The sequence below is a fragment of the Oncorhynchus gorbuscha genome, unplaced genomic scaffold (assembly GCF_021184085.1).
Source record: "Oncorhynchus gorbuscha isolate QuinsamMale2020 ecotype Even-year unplaced genomic scaffold, OgorEven_v1.0 Un_scaffold_1425, whole genome shotgun sequence".
In the NCBI taxonomy this organism is placed as follows: Eukaryota; Metazoa; Chordata; class Actinopteri; order Salmoniformes; family Salmonidae; genus Oncorhynchus; species Oncorhynchus gorbuscha.
In genome coordinates this window covers 35,001-59,987 of record NW_025746208.1, presented here as the reverse complement: position 1 = coordinate 59,987, position 24,987 = coordinate 35,001, and the positions used below count along the sequence as shown (strand labels likewise).

Sequence of the window (24,987 nt, the reverse complement as noted above, 5' to 3'; positions counted from 1 at the left end):
GTCATTATGGGGTATTGTGATGTCATTATGGGGTATTGTGTGTAGATGGGTGAGAGAAAACAAGACATTTAATCCATTTTGAATTGAGGTTGTAACACAACTAAATGTGGAGTAAGTCAAGGGGTGTGAACACTTTCTGAAGGCTCTGTAACTTGATTAAAATAACTACATAAAGTACTTAAGGAGATTCCCCAGAGGCTTGTTGAGTGTGTTCTTGTTAAATCATTCAAACCCTCTCCACCCTAACCCAATCCTGACTGGTATGTTTTCTCCTTCTATCTCCACCCTAACCCAATCCTGACTGGTATGTTTTCTCCTTCTATCTCCACCCTAACCCAATCCTGACTGGTATGTTTTCTCCTTCTATCCTCTCCACCCTAACCCAATCCTGACTGGTATGTTTTCTCCTTCTATCCTCTCCACCCTAACCCAATCCTGACTGGTATGTTTTCTCCTTCTATCCTCTCCACCCTAACCCAATCCTGACTGGTATGTTTTCTCCTTCTATCCTCTCTCCACCCTAACCCAATCCTGACTGGTATGTTTTCTCCTTCTATCTCCACCCTAACCCAATCCTGACTGGTATGTTTTCTCCTTCTATCTCCACCCTAACCCAATCCTGACTGGTATGTTTTCTCCTTCTATCTCCACCCTAACCCAATCCTGACTGGTATGTTTTCTCCTTCTATCCTCTCCACCCTAACCCAATCCTGATTGGTATGTTTTCTCCTTCTATCTCTCACCCTAACCCAATCCTGACTGGTATGTTTTCTCCTTCTATCTCCACCCTAACCCAATCCTGACTGGTATGTTTTCTCCTTCTATCTCCACCCTAACCCAATCCTGACTGGTATGTTTTCTCCTAATCCTCATTTAGCACCTAACCCAATCCTGACTGGTCATGTTTTCTCCTTCGTATCCTCTCCAACCTAACCCACTCCTGACTGGTATGTTTTCGCCATCTCTACCAACCCAATCTGACTGGTATGTTTTCTCCTATCCTCTCCACCCTAACCCAATCCTGACTGGTATGTTTATAATAATAATATATGTCATTTACCCTTTTAATCCTGACTGGTATGTTTTCTCCTATCCTTCCACCCTAACCCAATCATGGTATGTTTTCTCCTTCTATCTCCACCCTAACCCAATCCTGACTGGTATGTTTTCATAAAATCCTGACTGGTTCTCCTTCTATCCCGGGGATCCTAACCCAATCCTGACTGGTATGTTTTCTCCTTCTATCCTCTCCACCTAACCCAATCCTGACTGGTATGTTTTCTCCTATCCTCTCCACCCTAACCCAATCCTGACTGGTATGTTTTCTTCTATCCTCTCCACCCTAACCCAATCCTGACTGGTATGTTTTCTCCTTCTATCTCCACCCTAACCCAATCCTGACTGGTATGTTTTCTCCTTCTATCTCCACCCTAACCCAATCCTGACTGGTATGTTTTCTCCTTCTATCCTCTCCACCCTAACCCAATCCTGACTGGTATGTTTTCTCCTTCTATCCTCTCCACCCTAACCCAATCCTGACTGGTATGTTTTCTCCTTCTATCCTCTCCACCCTAACCCAATCCTGATTGGTATGTTTTCTCCTTCTATCTCCACCCTAACCCAATCCTGACTGGTATGTTTTCTCCTTCTATCTCCACCCTAACCCAATCCTGACTGGTATGTTTTCTCCTTCTATCTCCACCCTAACCCAATCCTGACTGGTATGTTTTCTCCTTCTATCCTCTCCACCCTAACCCAATCCTGACTGGTATGTTTTCTCCTTCTATCTCCACCCTAACCCAATCCTGACTGGTATGTTTTCTCCTATCCTCTCCACCCTAACCCAATCCTGACTGGTATGTTTTCTCCTTCTATCCTCTCCACCCTAACCCAATCCTGACTGGTATGTTTTCTCCTATCCTCTCCACCCTAACCCAATCCTGACTGGTATGTTTTCTCTTTCTAGGGCAGAAAAAACTGAAGTGTTAAGCGACGATCTTCTGCAGGTAAATAAGTATAAGTGTGTGTGTGTGTGTGTGTGTGTGTGTGCGTGCCTGTATGTGTGTGTGTGTTTGTGCCTGTGTGTGTGTGTGATTTCTGACCTTCTTGTTAGCATGGTGTCTGATACATGTTGCTGTGCTGGTCTAGGTGGAGAAGCGGTTGGACCTGGTCAAACAGGTGACCCACAGCACTCACAAGAAGCTGACCGCCTGCCTGCAGGGCCAGCAAGGGGCTGAAGAGAGAGAGAAGAAATCTGTCAAGTCTCCCTCTGTAAGGACCTATCAGATTCCTGTTTTTTCAATGTGTCAGTGAGTCCTGTCCTATTCAAATAAACCAGGAATAAATAAAAGTCCATAATATCCCCATTCACAGTGACAGAGGAACATGTTCTGCTACCTTGTGTGGTGATATGGTATGGTGATATGATATGGTGATATGATATGGTGATATGATATGATATGTATATGGTGATATGATATGGTATGATGATATGATATGGTGATATGATGCTATGATATGATATGGTATGATGATATGATATGGTATGATATGATATGGTATGATGATATGATATGGTATATGATGGTGTGGTGATATGGTATATGGTATGGTGATATGGTATGGTGATATGATATGGTATGATGATATGATATGGTGATATGGTATGGTGTGGTGATATGGTATGGTGATATGATATGGTGATATGGTATGGTGATATGATATGGTATGGTGTGGTGATATGATATGGTGATATGATATGGTATGGTGTGGTGATATGGTATGGTGATATGGTATGGTGATATGATATGGTGATATGGTATGGTGTGGTGATATGGTATGGTGATATGATATGGTGATATGGTATGATATGGTATGGTGATGATATGGTATGGTGTGGTGATATGGTATGGTATGGTGATATGGTATGGTGATATGATATGGTGATATGGTATGGTGATATGATATGGTGATATGGTATGGTGATGTGATATGGTGATATGGTATGGTGATATGGTATGGTGTGGTGATATGGTATGGTATGGTGATATGGTATGGTGATATGATATGGTGTGGTGATATGGTATGGTGTGGTGATATGGTATGGTGATATGGTATGGTATGGTGATATGGTATGGTATGGTGATATGGTATGGTGATATGGTATGGTGATATGATATGGTGATATGGTATGGTGATGTGATATGGTGATATGGTATGGTGATATGGTATGGTGTGGTGATATGGTGTGGTGATATGGTATGGTATGGTGATATGGTATGGTGATATGGTATGGTGATATGGTATGGTGATATGGTATGGTGATATGATATGGTGATATGATATGGTGATATGGTATGGTATGGTATTGTTGATATGGTATGGTGATAGAGCATGGTATAGTGGGTTCGATGGTGATATGGTATGTAAGTTGCTTTGGATAAAAGCGTATGGTGATATGGTGATATGGTATGGTGATATGGTATGGTGATATGGTGTGGTGATATGGTGTGGTGATATGGTATGGTGATATGGTATGGTGATATGGTATGGTGATATGGTGTGGTGATATGGTGTGGTGATATGGTGTGGTGATATGGTGTGGTGATATGGTGTGGTGATATGGTATGGTGATATGGTATGGTGATATGGTGTGGTGATATGGTGTGGTGATATGGTATGGTGATATGGTGTGGTGATATGGTATGGTGATATGGTATGGTGATATGGGTATGGTGATATGATATGATATGGTATGGTGATGTGGTGTGGTGTGGTGTGGTGTGGTGTGGTATGGTATGGTGATATGGTATGGTGATATGGTGTGGTGATATGGTATGGTATGGTGTGGTGATATGGTATGGTATGGTGATATGGTATGGTGATATGGTATGGTGATATGGTATGGTGATATGATATGGTGATATGATATGGTGATATGGTATGGTATGGTATTGGTGATATGTGGTCCTTCTGTAGCTCAGTTGGTAGAGCATGGCGCTTGTAACGCCAGGGTAGTGGGTTCGATCCCCGGGACCACCCATACGTAGAATGTATGCACACATGACTGTAAGTTGCTTTGGATAAAAGCGTCTGCTAAATGGCATATATTATATATGATATGGTGATATGGTATGGTGATATGGTATGGTGATATGGTATGGTGATATGGTATGGTGATATGGTGATATGGTATGGTGATATGGTGTGGTGATATGGTGTGGTGATATGGTATGGTGATATGGTATGGTGTGGTGATATGGTATGGTGTGGTGATATGGTATGGTATGGTGTGGTGATATGGTATGGTGTGGTGATATGGTATGGTATGGTATGGTGATATGATATGGTGTGGTATGGTGTGGTGTGGTGTGGTGTGGTGTGGTGTGGTGTGGTGATATGATATGATATGGTGATATGGTATGGTGTGGTGATATGGTATGGTGATATGGTATGGTAATATGATATTGGATGGTGATATGATATGGTATGGTGATATGGTGTGGTGATATGATATGGTGATATGATATGGTGTGGTGATATGATATGGTATGGTGATATGGTATGGTATGGTGATATGACATGGTATGGTGATATGATATGGTCTGGTGGTATGGTGATATGGTATGGTGATATGATATGGTCTGGTGGTATGGTGATATGGTATGGTGATATGATATGGTCTGGTGGTATGGTGATATGGTATGGTGATATGATATGGTATGGTGATATGGTATGGTATGGTGATATGATATGCTATGGTGATATGATATGGTGATATGGTATGGTGTGGTGATATGGTATGGTGATATGGTATGGTGTGGTGATATGATATGGTGATATGGTATGGTGTGGTGATATGGTGTGGTGATATGGTGTGGTGATATGATATGGCGATATGATATGGTGTGGTGATATGGTATGGTGATATGATATGGTGTGGTGGTATGGTATGATGTGGTGATATGATATGATATGGCGATATGATATGGTATGGTGATATGGTATGATGTGGTGATATGATATGGTATGGTGATATGGTATGGTGATATGGTATGGTGATATGGTATGGTGATATGGTGTGGTGATATGATATGGTATGGTGATATGGTATGGTGGTATGGTATGGTGATATGATATGGTATGGTGATATGGTATGGTGATATGGTATGGTGGTATGGTATGGTGGTATGATATGGTATGGTGATATGATATGGTATGGTGATATGGTATGGTGTGGTGGTATGATATGGTATGGTGATATGATATGGAATACCGTATGTTAATTCTTGCTGTCTTGTATCAGAAAAAGCTTCCACTAACCATCCTGGCACAATGTATGGTAGAAGGAGCTGCTGTGTTGGGGGACGACTCTCTACTAGGGTGAGTCCCTGTATACGCACTCACTCACTCACTCACTCACTCACTCACTCACTCACTCACTCACTCACTCACTCACTCACTCACCTTTTTTATGTTGATTCTGCCATAATTCCACTCTGTCCTCTTTGACCTTGTTCTCTATTTGATGCATTCTGATTAGCTGAAGCCGGGTCCTAGCTGACGTGATTGGCTATGGCTGCGTTCTATCTGACGCTGTGATTGCTTGTGGCCGGGTCCTAGCTGATGTTATGATTGACTGGGACCTAGCTGACATTGTGATTGGCTGTGGCAGGGATCCATCTGATGTTTTGATTGGCTCTGCTCCCCTAACAGGAAGATGCTGAACCTGTGTGGGGAGACAGAGGAGAAGCTGGCCCAGGAACTGATTCAGTTTGAGTTCCAGATAGAGAAAGATGTGGTGGAGCCTCTCTATGAGCTGGCTGAGGTGAGTCCTACTGTCACTATGACAAGGTGAGTCCTACTGTCCCTATGATGAGGTGAGTCCTACTGTCACTATGACAAGGTGAGTCCTACTGTCACTATGACAAGGTGAGTTCTACTGTCACTATGACAAGGTGAGTTCTACTGTCTCTATGATGAGATGAGTCCTACTGTCACTATGACAAGGTGAGTCCTACAGTCACTATGACAAGGTGAGTCCTACTGTCACTATGACAAGGTGAGTTCTACTGTCACTATGACAAGGTGAGTTCTACTGTCACTATGACAAGGTGAGTCCTACTGTCACTATGACAAGGCGGGTCCTACTATCACTATGAGCTGAGTCCTACTGTCACTATGATGAGGTGAGTCCTACTATCACTATGAGGTGAGTCCTACTATCACTATGAGGTGAGTCTTACTGTTTCTATGATGAGGTGAGTCCTACTGTCACTATGATGAGGTGAGTCCTACTGTCACTATGATGAGGTGAGTCCTACTATCACTATGAGGTGAGTCTTACTGTCTCTATGATGAGGTGAGTCCTACTGTCTCTATGAAGAGGTGAGTCCTACTGTCTCTATGATGAGGTGAGTCCTACTGTCTATGATGAGGTGAGTCCTATTGTCTCTATGATGAGGTGAGTCCTACTGTCCCTATGATGAGGTGAGTCCTACTGTCTCTATGATGAGGTGAGTCCTACTGTCTCTATGATGAGGTGAGTCCTACTGTCCCTATGATGAGGTGAGTCCTACTGTCCCAATGATGAGGTGAGTCCTACTGTCACTATGATGAGGTGAGTCCTACTGTCCCTATGATGAGGTGAGTCCTACTGTCACTATGATGAGGTGAGTCCTACTGTCACTATGATGAGGTGAGTCCTACTGTCACTATGATGAGGTGAGTCCTACTGTCACTATGATGAGGTGAGTCCTACTGTGTCTATGATGAGGTGAGTCCTACTGTCACTATGATGAGGTGAGTCCTACTGTCACTATGATGAGGTGAGTCCTACTGTCACTATGATGAGGTGAGTCCTACTGTCACTATGATGAGGTGAGTCCTACTGTCACTATGATGAGGTGAGTCCTACTGTCACTATGATGAGGTGAGTCCTACTGTCACTATGATGAGGTGAGTCCTACTGTGTCTATGATGAGGTGAGTCCTACTGTCACTATGATGAGGTGAGTCCTACTGTGTCTATGATGAGGTGAGTCCTACTGTCCCTATGATGAGGTGAGTCCTACTGTCTCTATGATGAGGTGAGTCCTACTGTCCCTATGATGAGGTGAGTCCTACTGTTTCTATGATGAGGTGAGTCCTACTGTCCCTATGATGAGGTGAGTCCTACTGTCCCTATGATGAGGTGAGTCCTACTGTCCCTATGATGAGGTGAGTCCTACTGTCACTATGATGAGGTGAGTCCTACTGTGTCTATGATGAGGTGAGTCCTACTGTCCCTATGATGAGGTGAGTCCTACTGTCCCTATGTTGAGGTCAGTCTGACTGTCACTATGATGAGGTGAAGCCTCTCTTTGAGCTGGCTGAGGTGAGTCCTACTGTCTCTACGATGAGGTGAGTCCTACTGTCTCTATGATGAGGTGAGTCCTACTGTCCCTATGATGAGGTGAGTCCTACTGTCTCTATGATGAGGTGAGTCCTACTGTCACTATAATGAGGTGAGTCCTACTGTTTCTATGATGAGGTGAGTCCTACTGTCTCTATGATGAGGTGAGTCCTACTGTCACTATGATGAGGTGAGTCCTACTGTCCCTATGATGAGGTGAGTCCTACTGTCTCTATGATGAGGTGAGTCCTACTGTCACTATGATGAGTCCTACTGTGATGAGGTGAGTCCTACTATCACTATGAGGTGAGTCCTACTGTCACTATGAGGTGAGTCTTACTGTCTCTATGATGAGGTGAGTCCTACTGTCACTATGATGAGGTGAGTCCTACTGTCCCAATGATGAGGTGAGTCCTACTGTCCCTATGATGAGGTGAGTCCTACTGTCCCAATGATGAGGTGAGTCCTACTGTCACTATGATGAGGTGAGTCCTACTGTCTCTATGAAGAGGTGAGTCCTACTGTCTCTATGATGAGGTGAGTCCTACTGTCTATGATGAGGTGAGTCCTACTGTCACTATGATGAGGTGAGTCCTACTGTCCCTATGATGAGGTGAGTCCTACTGTCACTATGATGAGGTGAGTCCTACTGTCACTATGATGAGGTGAGTCCTACTGTCCCTATGATGAGGTGAGTCCTACTGTCTCTATGATGAGGTGAGTCCTACTGTCACTATGACAAGGCGAGTCCTACTGTCCCTATGATGAGGTGAGTCCTACTGTCACTATGATGAGGTGAGTCCTACTGTCTCTATGATGAGGTGAGTCCTACTGTCCCTATGATGAGGTGAGTCCTACTGTCCCTATGACAAGGTGAGTCCTACTGTCTCTATGATGAGGTGAGTCCTACTGTCCCTATGACAAGGTGAGTCCTACTGTCACTAAGATGAGGTGAGTCATACTGTCTCTATGATGAGGTGAGTCCTACTGTCACTATGATGAGGTGAGTCCTACTGTGTCTATGATGAGGTGAGTCCTACTGTCACTATGATGAGGTGAGTCCTACTGTGTCTATGATGAGGTGAGTCCTACTGTCTCTATGATGAGGTGAGTCCTACTGTCACTATGATGAGGTGAGTCCTACTGTGTCTATGATGAGGTGAGTCCTACTGTGTCTATGATGAGGTGAGTCCTACTGTCCCTATGATGAGGTGAGTCCTACTGTCCCTATGTTGAGGTCAGTCTGACTGTCACTATGATGAGGTGAAGCCTCTCTTTGAGCTGGCTGAGGTGAGTCCTACTGTCTCTACGATGAGGTGAGTCCTACTGTCTCTATGATGAGGTGAGTCCTGCTGTCACTATGATGAGGTGAGTCCTACTGTCTCTATGATGAGGTGAGTCCTACTGTCACTATAATGAGGTGAGTCCTACTGTCTCTATGATGAGGTGAGTCCTACTGTCCCTATGATGAGGTGAGTCCTACTGTCTCTATGATGAGGTGAGTCCTACTGTCACTATGATGAGGTGAGTCCTACTGTGTCTATGATGAGGTGAGTCCTACTGTCACTATGATGAGGTGAGTCCTACTGTCTCTATGATGAGGTGAGTCCTGCTGTCACTATGATGAGGTGAGTCCTACTGTCTCTATGATTACATTTACATTTACATTTAAGTAATTTAGCAGACGCTCTTATCCAGAGTGACTTACAAATTGGTGCATTCACCTTATGACATCCAGTGGAACAGCCACTTTACAATAGTGCATCTAAATCTTTTAAGGGGGGGGGTGAGAAGGATTACTTTATCCTATCCTAGGTATTCCTTAAAGAGGTGGGGTTTCAGGTGTCTCCGGAAGGTGGTGATTGACTCCGCTGTCCTGGCGTCTTGAGGGAGTTTGTTCCACCATTGGGGGGCCAGAGCAGCGAACAGTTTTGACTGGGCTGAGCGGGAACTGTACTTCCTCAGTGGTAGGGAGGCGAGCAGGCCAGAGGTGGATGAACGCAGTGCCCTTGTTTGGGTGTAGAGTCCTACTGTCCCTATGATGAGGTGAGTCCTACTGTCACTATGATGAGGTGAGTCCTACTGTCCCTATGATGAGGTGAGTCCTACTGTCACTATGATGAGGTGAGTCCTACTGTCACTATGAGGTGAGTCCTACTGTCACTATGAGGTGAGTCCTACTGTCCCTATGATGAGATGAGTCCTACTGTCACTATGATGAGGTGAGTCCTACTGTCACTATGATGAGGTGAGTCCTACTGTCACTATGATGAGGTGAGTCCTACTGTCACTATGATGAGGTGAGTCCTACTGTCACTATGATGAGGTGAGTCCTACTGTCACTATGATGAGGTGAGTCCTACTGTCCCTATGATGAGGTGAGTCCTACTGTCACTATGATGAGGTGAGTCCTACTGTCCCTATGATGAGGTGAGTCCTACTGTCCCTATGATGAGGTGAGTCTTACTGTCTCTATGATGAGGTGAGTCCTACTGTCCCTATGATGAGGTGAGTCCTACTGTCACTATGATGAGGTGAGTCCTACTGTCCCTATGATGAGGTGAGTCCTACTGTCACTATGATGAGGTGAGTCCTACTGTCCCTATGATGAGGTGAGTCCTACTGTCTCTATGATGAGGTGAGGCCTACTGTCCCTAGCCATACATTATTTGAAGTTATAATTGTTATAATTATCTGTCCAGAGGCTGCCCACAACATTCACCATTACTATCTCTGACTGAACGTAATCGTTAAGACACAGTGTCAGCCTGTTCATTATTGTCTATTAACTTCAGTATGGTGGAATATTCCTCCCCAATGTCCATTCCCAGATAACTAGTAGATAACTGAATATAGTGGAGATACATTATAGAGGAGGGTTGATGTGTTCCCTGTCTCTTCCCAGATAACTAGTAGATAACTGAATATAGTGGAGATACATTATAGAGGAGGGTTGATGTGTTCCCTGTCTCTTCCCAGGTGGACATTCCCAGATAACTAGTAGATAACTGAATGTAGTGGAGATACATTATAGAGGAGGGTTGATGTGTTCCCTGTCTCTTCCCAGGTGGACATTCCCAACATCCAGAAACAGAGGAAACATTTAGCCAAGCTGGTTCTGGACATGGACTCTGCTCGCACACGGTGAGGGATGGACTGTTAACAGGCTGGGACCTGATGCTCTCTTCACTGGTCTTCACCTCTTAAAGACATGCTCACGTTTAGAATAATGCTTAGACCGACATGTTCCTTCCCTCAGTGCATGTGTCTCAAATCGCGCCCTAAACCCTATGTTTTTTATTTTATTTATCTTAATTTTATTTTACTAGGCAAGTCAGTTAAGAACAAATTCTTATTTTCAATGACGGCCTAGGAACAGTGCCTGTTCAGGGGCAGAACAACAGATTTTGTACCTTGTCAGCTCGGGATTTGAACTTGCAACCTTTCGGTTACTAGTCCAATGCTCTAACCACTAGGCTACCCTGCCGCCCCTATATAGTGTGCACTACTGGTCAGAAGTAGTGCACTATATAGTGTGGAATAGGATGCCTTTTGGGATGCTGTCGTGTGTGTTGGTTTTCCATCCCTCCTCCTAAACTCTTCTTCTGTCTCCTCCTTAAACCTGTAGGTTTCACCAGTCGTCCAAGTCCTCCAGTCACCCTAGCAATCTGCAGGCGGGCGGGGCCAAGGGGGAGGCCCTCAGAGAGGAGATGGAAGAGGCAGCCAATAGGATGGAGATCTGCAGGGTGAGTCACAGGGTTCTAGAGGTTCAGGCTCCTCCTCCTTCACCTACTGTATTCCACTGACCTCCCCCACACCATGAAACTATATTAGCCACTACAAGGTTACTGACTGTATTAAGGTTACAGACTGTATTAACCACTACAAGGTTACAGACTGTATTAAGGTTACAGACTGTATTGACCACTACAAGGTTACAGACTGTATTAAGGTTACAGACTGTATTAACCACTATAAGGTTACAGACTGTATTAACCACTACAAGGTTACTGACTGTATTAACCACTACAAGGTTACTGACTGTATTAACCACTACAAGGTTACAGACTGTATTACCACTATAAGGTTACAGACTGTATTAAGGTTACAGACTGTATTAAGGTTACAGACTGTATTAAGGTTACAGACTGTATTAAGGTTACAGACTGTATTAACCACTACAAGGTTACAGACTGTATTAAGGTTACAGACTGTATTAAGGTTACAGACTGTATTAACCACTACAAGGTTACAGACTGTATTAACCACTACAAGGTTACAGACTATTAACCACTACAAGGTTACAGACTGTATTAACCACTACAAGGTTACAGACTGTATTAAGGTTATAGACTGTATTAACCACTACAAGGTTACAGACTGTATTTACAGACTGTATTAACCACTACAAGGTTACAGACTGTATTAACCACTACAAGGTTACAGACTGTATTAAGGTTACAGACTGTATTAACCACTACAAGGTTACAGACTGTATTAAGGTTACAGACTGTATTAACCACTACAAGGTTACAGACTGTATTAAGGTTACAGACTGTATTAACCACTACAAGGTTACAGACTGTATTAAGGTTACAGACTGTATTAACCACTACAAGGTTACAGACTGTATTAAGGTTACAGACTGTATTAACCACTATTAACCACTACAAAGTTACAGACTGTATTAACCACTACAAGGTTACAGACTGTATTAAGGTTACAGACTGTATTAAGGTTACAGACTGTTAACCACTACAAGGTTACAGACTGTATTAACCACTACAAGGTTACAGACTGTATTAACCACTACAAGGTTACAGACTGTATTAAGGTTACAGACTGTATTAAGGTTACAGACTGTATTAAGGTTACAGACTGTATTAAGGTTACAGACTGTATTAAGGTTACAGACTATTAACCACTACAAGGTTACAGACTGTATTAACCACTACAAGGTTATAGACTGTATTAACCACTACAAGGTTACAGACTGTATTAACCACTACAAGGTTACAGACTGTATTAAGGTTACAGACTGTATTAACCACTACAAGGTTACATACTGTATTAAGGTTACAGACTGTATTAACCACTACAAGGTTACAGACTGTATTAAGGTTACAGACTGTATTAACCACTACAAGGTTACAGACTGTATTAAGGTTACAGACTGTATTAACTACTACAAGGTTACAGACTGTATTAAGGTTACAGACTGTATTAACCACTACAAGGTTACAGACTGTATTAAGGTTACAGACTGTATTAACCACTACAAGGTTACAGACTGTATTAACCACTACAAGGTTACAGACTGTATTAACCACTACAAGGTTACAGACTGTATTAACCACTACAAGGTTACAGACTGTATTAACCCCTACAAGGTTACAGACTGTATTAACCACTACAAGGTTATAGACTGTATTAAGGTTACAGACTGTATTAAGGTTACAGACTGTATTAACCACTACAAGGTTACAGACTGTATTAACCACTACAAGGTTATAGACTGTATTAACCACTACAAGGTTACAGACTGTATTAACCCCTACAAGGTTACAGACTGTATTAACCACTACAAGGTTACAGACTGTATTAACCACTACAAGGTTACAGACTGTACTAACCACTACAAGGTTACAGACTGTATTAAGGTTACAGACTGTATTAACCACTACAAGGTTACAGACTGTATTAACCACTACAAGGTTACAGACTGTACTAACCACTACAAGGTTACAGACTGTATTAAGGTTACAGACTGTATTAACTACTACAAGGTTACAGACTGTATTAAGGTTACAGACTGTATTAACCACTACAAGGTTACAGACTGTATTAAGGTTACAGACTGTATTAACTACTACAAGGTTACAGACTGTATTAACCACTACAAGGTTACAGACTGTATTAACCACTACAAGGTTATAGACTGTATTAACCACTACAAGGTTATAGACTGTATTAACCACTACAAGGTTACAGACTGTATTAAGTTACAGACTGTATTAACCACTACAAGGTTACAGACTGTATTAAGGTTACAGACTGTATTAACCACTACAAGGTTACAGACTGTATTAACCACTACAAGGTTACAGACTGTATTAACCACTACAAGGTTACAGACTGTATTAAGGTTACAGGCTGTATTAACCACTACAAGGTTACAGACTGTATTAACCACTACAAGGTTACAGACTGTATTAACCACAGACTGTATTAAGGTTACAGACTGTATTAACCACTACAAGGTTACAGACTGTATTAACCACTACAAGGTTACAGACTGTATTAAGGTTACAGACTGTATTAACTACTACAAGGTTACAGACTGTATTAAGGTTACAGACTGTATTAACCACTACAAGGTTACAGACTGTATTAAGGTTACAGACTGTATTAACCACTACAAGGTTACAGACTGTATTAACCACTACAAGGTTACAGACTGTATTAACCACTACAAGGTTACAGACTGTATTAACCACTACAAGGTTACAGACTGTATTAACCACTACAAGGTTACAGACTGTATTAAGGTTATAGACTGTATTAAGGTTACAGACTGTATTAAGGTTACAGACTGTATTAACCACTACAAGGTTACAGACTGTATTAACCACTACAAGGTTACAGACTGTATTAAGGTTATAGACTGTATTGACCACTACAAGGTTACAGACTGTATTAAGGTTACAGACTGTATTAATCACTACAAGGTTATAGACTGTATTAACCACTACAAGGTTACAGACTGTATTAAGGTTACAGACTGTATTAACTGTATTAACCCTACAAGGTTACAGACTGTATTAACCACTACTTACAGACTGTATTAACCAAGACTGTATTTAGGTTACAGACTGTATTAACCACTACAAGGTTACAGACTGTATTAAGGTTACAGACTGTATTAACCACTACAAGGTTACAGACTGTATTAAGGTTACAGACTGTATTAACCACTACAAGGTTACAGACTGTATTAAGGTTACAGACTGTATTAAGGTTACAGACTGTATTAACCACTACAAGGTTACAGACTGTATTAACCACTACAAGGTTACAGACTGTATTAACCACTACAAGGTTACAGACTGTATTAACCACTACAAGGTTACAGACTGTATTAACCACTACAAGGTTACAGACTGTATTAACCACTACAAGGTTACAGACTGTATTAACCACTACAAGGTTACAGACTGTATTAACCACTACAAGGTTACAGACTGTATTAACCACTACAAGGTTACAGACTGTATTAACCACTACAAGGTTACAGACTGTATTAAGGTTACAGACTGTATTAAGGTTACAGACTGTATTAACCACTACAAGGTTACAGACTGTATTAAGGTTACAGACTGTATTAACCACTACAAGGTTACAGACTGTATTAACCACTACAAGGTTACAGACTGTATTAAGGTTACAGACTGTATTAACCAGACTGTATTAAGGTTACAGACTGTATTAACCAGACTGTACAAGGTTACAGACTGTATTAACCACTACAAGGTTACAGACTGTATTAACCACTACAAGGTTACAGACTGTATTAACCACTACAAGGTTACAGACTGTATTAACCACTACAAGGTTACAGACTGTATTAAGGTTACAGACTGTATTAAGGTTACAGACTGTATTAAGGTTACAGACTGTATAACCACTACAAGGTTACAGACTGTATTAACCACTACAAGGTTACAGACTGTATTAACCACTACAAGGTTACAGACTGTATTAAGGTTACAGACTGTATTAAGGTTACAGGCTGTATTAAGGTTACAGACTGTAAGGTTACAGACTGTAGACTGTATTAACCACTACAAGGTTACAGACTGTATTAACCACTACAAGGTTACAGACTGTATTAAGGTTACAGACTGTATTAACCACTACAAGGTTACAGACTGTATTAAGGTTACAGACTGTATTAAGGTTAAGGTTACAGACTGTATTAACCACTACAAGGTTACAGACTGTATTAACCACTACAAGGTTACAGACTGTATTAACAGGCTGTATTAAGGTTACACTACAAGGTTACAGACTGTATTAACCAGGCTGTATTTAGGTTACAGACTGTATTATTACAGGCTGTAAGGTTACAGACTGTATTAACCACAGGCTGTATTAAGGTTACAGGCTGTATTAAGGTTACAGACTGTATTAACAGGCTGTACTACACAGGTTATTTAGGTTACAGACTGTATTAACAGGCTGCAAAGGTTACAGACTGTATTAAGGTTACAGACTGTATTAACAGGCTGTATTAAGGTTACAGACTGTATTAAGGTTACAGGCTGTATTAAGGTTACAGACTGTATTAAGGTTACAGACTGTATTAAGGTTACAGACTGTATTAAGGTTACAGACTGTATTAAGGTTACAGGCTGTATTAAGGTTACAGACTGTATTAACCAGGCTGTATTAAGGTTACAGACTGTATTAACCAGGTTACAGACTGTATTAACCAGGCTGTATTAAGGTTACAGACTGTATTAAGGTTACAGACTGTATTAAGGTTACAGACTGTATTAAGGTTACAGACTGTATTAAGGTTACAGACTGTATTAACCACTACAAGGTTACAGACTGTATTAACCAGACTGTATTAAGGTTACAGACTGTATTAAGGTTACAGACTGTATTAAGGTTACAGGCTGTATTAAGGTTACAGGCTGTATTAAGGTTACAGGCTGTATTAAGGTTACAGGCTGTACAGGCTTATTTAGGTTACAGACTGTATTTAGGTTACAGGCTGTATTAAGGTTACAGGCTGTATTTAAGGTTACAGACTGTATTAAGGTTACAGGCTGTATTAAGGTTACAGGCTGTATTAAGGTTACAGGCTGTATTTAGGTTACAGACTGTATTAAGGTTACAGGCTGTATTAAGGTTACAGGCTGTATTAAGGTTACAGGCTGTATTTGGGTTACAGGCTGTATTAAGGTTACAGACTGTATTACAGGCTGTATTAAGGTTACAGGCTGTATTTAGGTTACAGGCTGTATTAAGGTTACAGGCTGTATTAAGGTTACAGACTGTATTAAGGTTACAGGCTGTATTAAGGTTACAGACTGTATTTAGGTTACAGGCTGTATTAAGGTTACAGACTGTATTTAGGTTACAGACTGTATTTAGGTTACAGGCTGTAATAAGGTTACAGACTGTATTAAGGTTACAGGCTGTATTAAGGTTACAGGCTGTACAGGCTGTATTTAGGTTACAGGCTGTATTAAGGTTACAGGCTGTATTAAGGTTACAGGCTGTATTAAGGTTACAGGCTGTATTAAGGTTACAGGCTGTATTAAGGTTACAGGCTGTATTTAGGTTACAGACTGTATTAAGGTTACAGGCTGTATTAAGGTTACAGGCTGTATTAAGGTTACAGGCTGTATTTAGGTTACAGGCTGTATTTAGGTTACAGGCTGTATTAAGGTTACAGGCTGTATTTAAGGTTACAGGCTGTATTTAGGTTACAGGCTGTATTAAGGTTACAGACTGTATTGGGTTACAGGCTACAGGCTGTATTAAGGTTACAGGCTGTATTTAGGTTACAGGCTGTATTAAGGTTACAGGCTGTATTAAGGTTACAGACTGTATTTAGGTTACAGACTGTATTTAGGTTACAGGCTGTATTAAGGTTACAGGCTGTATTTAGGTTACAGGCTGCAATAAGGTTACAGGCTGTATTAAGGTTACAGGCTGTATTAAGGTTACAGGCTGTATTAAGGTTACAGGCTGTATTAAGGTTACAGGCTGTATTAAGGTTACAGGCTGTATTTAGGTTACAGGCTGTATTTAGGTTACAGGCTGTATTAAGGTTACAGGCTGTATTAAGGTTACAGGCTGTATTAAGGTTACAGGCTGTATTAAGGTTACAGGCTGTATTAAGGTTACAGGCTGTATTAGGTTACAGGCTGTATTAAGGTTACAGGCTGTATTAAGGTTACAGGCTGTATTAAGGTTACAGGCTGTATTAAGGTTACAGGCTGTATTAAGGTTACAGGCTGTATTAAGGTTACAGGCTGTAAGGTTACAGGCTGTATTAAGGTTACAGGCTGTATTAAGGTTACAGGCTGTATTAAGGTTACAGGCTGTATTAAGGTTACAGGCTGTATTAAGGTTACAGGCTGTATTTAGGTTACAGGCTGTATTAAGGTTACAGGCTGTATTAAGGTTACAGGCTGTATTAAGGTTACAGACTGTATTTAGGTTACAGGCTGTATTAAGGTTACAGGCTGTATTAAGGTTACAGGCTGTATTAAGGTTACAGGCTGTATTAAGGTTACAGGCTGTATTAAGGTTACAGGCTGTATTAAGGTTACAGGCTGTATTTAGGTTACAGGCTGTATTAAGGTTACAGGCTGTATTAAGGTTACAGGCTGTATTAAGGTTACAGGCTGTATTAAGTTACAGGCTGTATTAAGGTTACAGGCTGTATTAAGGTTACAGGCTGTATTTAGGTTACAGGCTGTATTAAGGTTACAGGCTGTATTAAGGTTACAGGCTGTATTTGGGTTACAGGCTGTATTAAGGTTACAGGCTGTATTTAGGTTACAGACTGTATTAAGGTTACAGGCTGTAATAAGGTTACAGGCTGTATTAAGGTTACAGGCTGTATTTAGGTCAGGCTGTATTAAGGTTACAGACTGTATTTAGGTTACAGGCTGTATTAAGGTTACAGGCTGTATTAAGGTTACAGGCTGTATTAAGGTTACAGGCTGTATTAAGGTTACAGGCTGTATTAATTACAGGCTGTATTAAGGTTACCTGTATTAAGATTACAGGCTGTATTAAGGTTACAGACTCATTTATTATTTTGTATTAAATAGTTACAGGCTGTATTAAGGTTACAGGCTGTATTATCAGGTTACAGGCTGTATTAAGGTTACAGGCTGTATTTAGGTTACAGGCTGTGTCAGGTTTTCTGTATCATTGCATTGCCCTTCTGTCACTACAGACTGTACTCCTTTTACAGTCAAATAGCTGTATTCAGGCTGTTTAAACCTCACCTGTGTTCTCTGTCCCTGTGTCTCTCTGTCCTTCTGTCACCCTCTGTCCCAGGCTGTCTCCCTTAAGTCCCTGTGTCTCTGTCCCCTCTCTGTCCCTCTGTGTCTCTCTGGCCTTCTGTCACCCTCTGTCCCTCTGTTCTCCCTGTACAGGCTGTATTCTTACAGGCTGTCTCTGGTCCCTGTATTTCCCTGTCCTCTCGTCTACGGCTGTAGAAGTTTCCTTACGGTTCACTGGCCCCCTCTCTGCCCCTTTGTCTCTGTCCCTGTGTCTCTGTCCCTGCCTCTCTGTCCCTGTGTCTCTGTCTCCCTCTCCTTCCATTTGTCTCTGTCCCCCTCTCTGTCCCTGTGTCTCTGTCCCTGTATGTCTCTGTCCCCCTCTCTGTCCCTGTGTCTCTGTCCAGGCTGTGTCTATGTCCCTGTGTCTCTGTCCCCCTCTCTGTCCCCCTCTCTGTCCCTGTGTGTCTCCCTGTAGCTCATAGTATCCAGGAAGTCTCAGGCTGTATTCTCCAGAGGTTACAGGCTGTGTCTAAGGTCTGTATTAAGGTTACAGGCTGTATTCTCAGGCTGTAGGTTACAGGCTGATTTTATTTTTACCTGTATTTGGCTGTATCACCAGGCTGAGTAATGTGTGTGTGTAAGAGACAGGCTGTATTAATTGCACATGTACACATGCCTCTGTGTGTCTAACTGTTGTATAATGTGTTGTCCTGCCACAGAGGGTGGGTGGAGAAGCCTTCGTACCTGGCAAGGCCAGGGAGGAACACCTGACCATCAGCAGCAGAGAGATCGCCTTCCCCCATCGAGGCCTGTGTCACAATGCTGCTGGAGTGTGGCATGCAGGAGTATTATAGGAAAAGATGAAGCCTGCTTTACACTAAGTTTCCCAGACCCAGTTAAGGTTACAGGCTGCCTACATTTTTACCTGTATTTAACCAGGCAAGATTACAGGCTGTATTAAGGTTACAGGCTGTATTTGGGTTACAAATTCTTATTTTCAAGACTGCCTAGGAACAGTGATTAAGTTAACTCCCTGTTCAGGGGCAGAACGACAGATTTGTACCTTACAGCTCAGGGGTTACAGGCTGCAACCTTCCGGTTACTGGTCCAACACTCTAATCACTAGGCTGTATTAAGGTTACAGGCTGTAAGCCTACAGGCTTAACAGGCTGTACTAACTTTCCCAGGCTGATGAAGCCTACAGGTCACACTTATTCTCTTTCCCAGACAGATGATCAGCAGATATGTATAATTTTGTGGCCAAAGAAATAGACTTAACTAATAACGTTTCAGACCCAGATGATTACATTGACTCCTTTTACAGTCAAATAAGTTTAAACCTCACCTTTTACCCAGATGAAGCCTACCTTCTGTCACTCTGTCCCTTGTCTCCCTCCCAGACCCAGATGAAGCCTAATTAACCCTCTTTCCCAGACCCAGATGAAGCCCCTTAACACTCCCTGTTCCCAGACCCAGATGAAGCCTAATTAACACTAACTTTCCCAGACCCAGATGAAGCCTACTCCTTCTAACACCTAACTTTCCCAGACCCAGATGATGCCTACTTAACAATAAGTTTCCCAGTCCCAGATGAAGCCTACTGTCCCTGTGTCTCTTCCCAGTCCCAGATGATGCCTACTTAACAATAAGTTTCCCAGACCCAGATGTGCCTCTGTAACACTAACTTTCCCAGACCCAGATGAAGCCTACCCTTAACACTAACTTTCCCCCCTCTCTGACCCAGATGATGCCTAGAGATCCAACAGAATAAGTTTCCCAGACCCAGATGAAGCCCACTTAACTCAATAAGTTTCCCAGACCCAGATGAAGTACTACCTTAACAACTGTTGTATAATGTTTCCCAGACCCAGATGAAGCCTAATTAACACTACTAAGTTTCCCCATGACCTGTGTCACAATGCTGCTGGATGTAAGTTTCCCATGCAGGAGGATGAAGCCTAATTAACACTACTAAGTTTCCCAGACCCAGATGAAGCCTAATTAACACTACTAAGTTTCCCAGACCCAGATGAAGCCTAATTAACACTACTAAGTTTCCCAGACCCAGATGAAGCCTACTTAACACTACTAAGTTTCCCAGACCCAGATGAAGCCTAATTAACACTACTAAGTCTCCCAGACCCAGATGAAGCCTAATTAACACTACTAAGTTTCCCAGACCCAGATGAAGCCTAATTAACACTAACTTTCCCAGACCCAGATGAAGCCTACTTAACACTACTAAGTTTCCCAGACCCAGATGAAGCCTACTTAACACTAAGTTTCCCAGACCCAGATGAAGCCTACTTAACACGAAATTTCCCAGACCCAGATGAAGCCTACTTAACAATAAGTTTCCCAGACCCAGATGAAGCCTACTTAACAATACGTTTCCCAGACCCAGATGAAGCCTACTTAACACTACTAAGTTTCCCAGACCCAGATGAAGCCTAATTAACACTACTAAGTTTCCCAGACCCAGATGACGCCTAATTAACACTACTAAGTTTCCCAGACCCAGATGAAGCCTAATTAACACTAACTTTCCCAGACCCAGATAAAGCCTAATTAACACTACTAAGTTTCCCAAACCCAGATGAAGCCTAATTAACACTAACTTTCCCAGACCCAGATGAAGCCTAATTAACACTACTAAGTTTCCCAGACCCAGATGAACCCTAATTAACACTAACTTTCCCAGACCCAGATGAAGCCTAATTAACACTACTATGTTTCCCAGACGAAGCCTAATTAACACTACTAAGTTTTCCAGACCCAGATGAAGCCTAGTTAACACTACTAAGTTTCCCAGACCCAGATGAAGCCTAATTAACACTACTAAGTTTCCCAGACCCAGATGAAGCCCACTTAACAATAAGTTTCCCAGAACCAGATGAAGCCTACTTAACACTACTAAGTTTCCCAGACCCAGATGAAGCCTAATTAACACTACTAAGTTTCCCAGACCCAGATGAAGCCTAATTAACACTAACTTTCCCAGACCCAGATAAAGCCTAATTAACACTACTAAGTTTCCCAAACCCAGATGAAGCCTAATTAACACTAACTTTCCCAGACCCAGATAAAGCCTAATTAACACTACTAAGTTTCCCAAACCCAGATGAAGCCTAATTAACACTAACTTTCCCAGACCCAGATGAAGCCTAATTAACACTACTAAGTTTCCCAGACCCAGATGAACCCTAATTAACACTAACTTTCCCAGACCCAGATGAAGCCTAATTAACACTACTAAGTTTCCCAGACGAAGCCTAATTAACACTACTAAGTTTTCCAGACCCAGATGAAGCCTAATTAACACTACTAAGTTTCCCAGACCCAGATGAAGCCTAATTAACACTACTAAGTTTCCCAGACCCAGATGAAGCCCACTTAACAATAAGTTTCCCAGACCCAGATGAAGCCTACTTAACACTACTAAGTTTCCCAGACCCAGATGAAGCCTAATTAACACTACTAAGTTTCCCAGACCCAGATGACGCCTAATTAACACTACTAAGTTTCCCAGACCCAGATGAAGCCTAATTAACACTAACTTTCCCAGACCCAGATAAAGCCTAATTAACACTACTAAGTTTCCCAAACCCAGATGAAGCCTAATTAACACTAACTTTCCCAGACCCAGATGAAGCCTAATTAACACTACTAAGTTTCCCAGACCCAGATGAACCCTAATTAACACTAACTTTCCCAGACCCAGATGAAGCCTAATTAACACTACTAAGTTTCCCAGACGAAGCCTAATTAACACTACTAAGTTTTCCAGACCCAGATGAAGCCTAATTAACACTACTAAGTTTCCCAGACCCAGATGAAGCCTAATTAACACTACTAAGTTTCCCAGACCCAGATGAAGCCCACTTAATACAAAGTTTCCCAGACCCAGGTGAAGCCCACTTAATACTAAGTTTCCCAGACCCAGATGAAGCCTAATTAACACTACTAAACATTCTGATTACAGAGTAGCGTTAATATAGGATTTAGCCGCTAAAGAGTGTTTATTGTAGACAAAGTTACAGTATGTACTAGATTTATATTTCACTATTTATCTCTATGATGACCCTGCTCTGATTCCCTGACTTCCTGACTCCCTGTCTTCCTGACTCCCTCTCTTCCTGACTCCCTGTCTTCCTGACTCCCTGTCTTCCTGACTCCCTGACTCCCTGTGTGTGTAGGGTCTGTTCAGAGTGACTCCCTGTGTGTGTAGGGTCTGTTCAGAGTGACTTCCTGACTCCCTGTCTTCCTGACTTCCTGTGTGTGTAGTGTCTGTTCAGAGTGATTCCCTGACTCCCTTTCTTCCTGACTTCCTGTCTTCCTGACTCCCTGTGTGTGTGGGGTCTGTTCAGAGTGACTCCCTGACTCCCTGGCTCCCTGTGTGTGTAGTGTCTGTTCAGAGTGACTCCCTGACTCCCTGTCTTCTTGACTTACTGTCTTCCTGACTCCCTGTGTGTGTAGGGTCTGTTCAGAGTGACTCCCTGTCTTCCTGTCTTCCTGTGTGTGTAGGGTCTGTTCAGAGTGACTCCCTGACTCCCTGACTCCCTGTGTGTGTAGTGTCTGTTCAGAGTGACTCCTGACTCCCTGTCTTCCTGACTTCCTGTCTTCCTGACTCCCTGTGTGTGTAGGGTCTGTTCAGAGTGACTCCCTGTCTTCCTGACTCCCTGTGTGTGTAGTGTCTGTTCAGAGTGACTCCTGACTCCCTTTCTTCCTGACTTCCTGTGTGTGTAGTGTCTGTTCAGAGTGACTCCCTGACTCCCTTTCTTCCTGACTTCCTGTGTGTGTAGTGTCTGTTCAGAGTGACTCCCTGACTCCCTGTGTGTGTAGTGTCTGTTCAGAGTGACTTCCTGACTCCCTGTCTTCCTGACTCCCTGTCTTCCTGACTCCCTGTCTTCCTGACTCCCTGTGTGTGTAGTGTCTGTTCAGAGTGACTTCCTGACTCCCTGTCTTCCTGACTTCCTGTCTTCCTGACTCCCTGTGTGTGTAGTGTCTGTTCAGAGTGACTTCCTGACTCCCTGTCTTCCTGACTTCCTGTCTTCCTGACTCCCTGTGTGTGTAGTGTCTGTTCAGAGTGACTTCCTGACTCCCTGTGTGTGTAGTGTCTGTTCAGAGTGACTCCCTGACTCCCTGTCCTCCTGACTTCCTGTCTTCCTGACTCCCTGTGTGTGTAGGGTCTGTTCAGAGTTGCTCCCTCGGCCTCCAAGCTGAAGAAGCTGAAGGCCTCCCTGGACTGTGGTGTTATGGACGTACAGGAGTATTCAGCTGACCCCCACGCCATCGCAGGTTGCCTTACACACCCACACACACAGACAGACACACCCACCCACACACACACCCACACACAGTATATGAAAACACTTATATACACTCCCATGCATAGTATTTGAAATAAGTATTTAAAAATACCCTCAAATATAATTTGATAGACTATTTCGTTTTTACAAATAACCATTAAAATACTCAACATTTAAAAAAAAGTATTTAAAATACTACAGTGTACAGATAAATAAATGCATCATGTAAAGTGTTGGTCCCATGTTTCATGAGCTGAAATAAAAGATCCCAGAAATGTTCCATACACACAAAAAACATATTTTTCTCAAATTAGTGAACATTTCTCCTTTGTCAAGATAATCCATCCACCTGACAGGTGTGGCGTATAATGAAGATTATTAAACAGCATGATCGTTACACAGGTGCACCTTGTGCTGGGAGCAATAAAAGGCCACTCTAAAATGTGCAGTTTTGTAACACAACACAATGCCACAGATGTCTCAAATTTCGAGTGAGTGTGCAATTGGCATGCTAACTGCAGGAATGTCCACCAGAGAATTGAATGTTAGTTTCTCTATCATAAGCCGCCCTCCAATAGCGTTTTAGAGAATTTGGAAATATGTCCAACCGGCTTCACAAGACCATTTGTACACCGTTGTGTGGGCGAGCAGTTTGCTGATGTCAACGTTGTGAACAGAGGTTCCCATGGTGACGGTGGGGTTATGGTATGGTGTTTACTGATGTCAACGTTGTGACAGAGGGCCCCATGGTGACGGTGGGGTTATGGTATGGGCAGACATAAACTACGGACAACGAACACAATTGCATTTTACCCATAGCAATTTGAATGTACAGTGATACCGTGACAAGATCCTGAGGCCCATTGTCGTGCCATTCATCCAACCACCATCACCTCATGTTTCAGCATGATAATGCACAGCCCCATGTTGCAAGGATCTGTACACAATTCTGAAAATGTCCCAGTTCTTCCATGGCCTGAGTACTAACCAGACATGTCACCCACTGAGTACCCACTGAGTACCCACTGAGTACTAACCAGACATGTCACCCACAGAGTACCCACTGAGTACTAACCAGACATGTCACCCACTGAGTACCCACTGAGTACTAACCAGACATGTCACCCACTGAGTACCCACTGAGTACCCACTGAGTACCAACCAGACATGTCACCCACTGAGTACCCACTGAGTACCCACTGAGTACCCACTGAGTACTAACCAGACATGTCACCCACTGAGTACCCACTGAG

At 42.5% G+C, this 24,987-nt stretch overlaps 1 protein-coding gene across 1 annotated transcript in view; it reads left to right on the top strand.

Moving 5' to 3' along the window:
- LOC124022787 (rho GTPase-activating protein 44-like) overlaps positions 1–24,987 on the top strand; it is a 99,611-nt gene that overhangs the window by 63,929 nt on the left and 10,695 nt on the right. The window contains exons 2-11 of the mRNA XM_046337472.1: positions 1,967–2,006; positions 2,149–2,271; positions 5,306–5,382; positions 5,716–5,827; positions 10,460–10,536; positions 11,021–11,138; positions 18,830–18,848; positions 18,901–18,959; positions 19,145–19,270; positions 23,612–23,723. Of these exons, the coding sequence (XP_046193428.1) occupies positions 1,967–2,006; positions 2,149–2,271; positions 5,306–5,382; positions 5,716–5,827; positions 10,460–10,536; positions 11,021–11,138; positions 18,830–18,848; positions 18,901–18,959; positions 19,145–19,270; positions 23,612–23,723 (863 nt within the window). The remainder of the gene's footprint in view (positions 1–1,966; positions 2,007–2,148; positions 2,272–5,305; positions 5,383–5,715; positions 5,828–10,459; positions 10,537–11,020; positions 11,139–18,829; positions 18,849–18,900; positions 18,960–19,144; positions 19,271–23,611; positions 23,724–24,987) is intronic.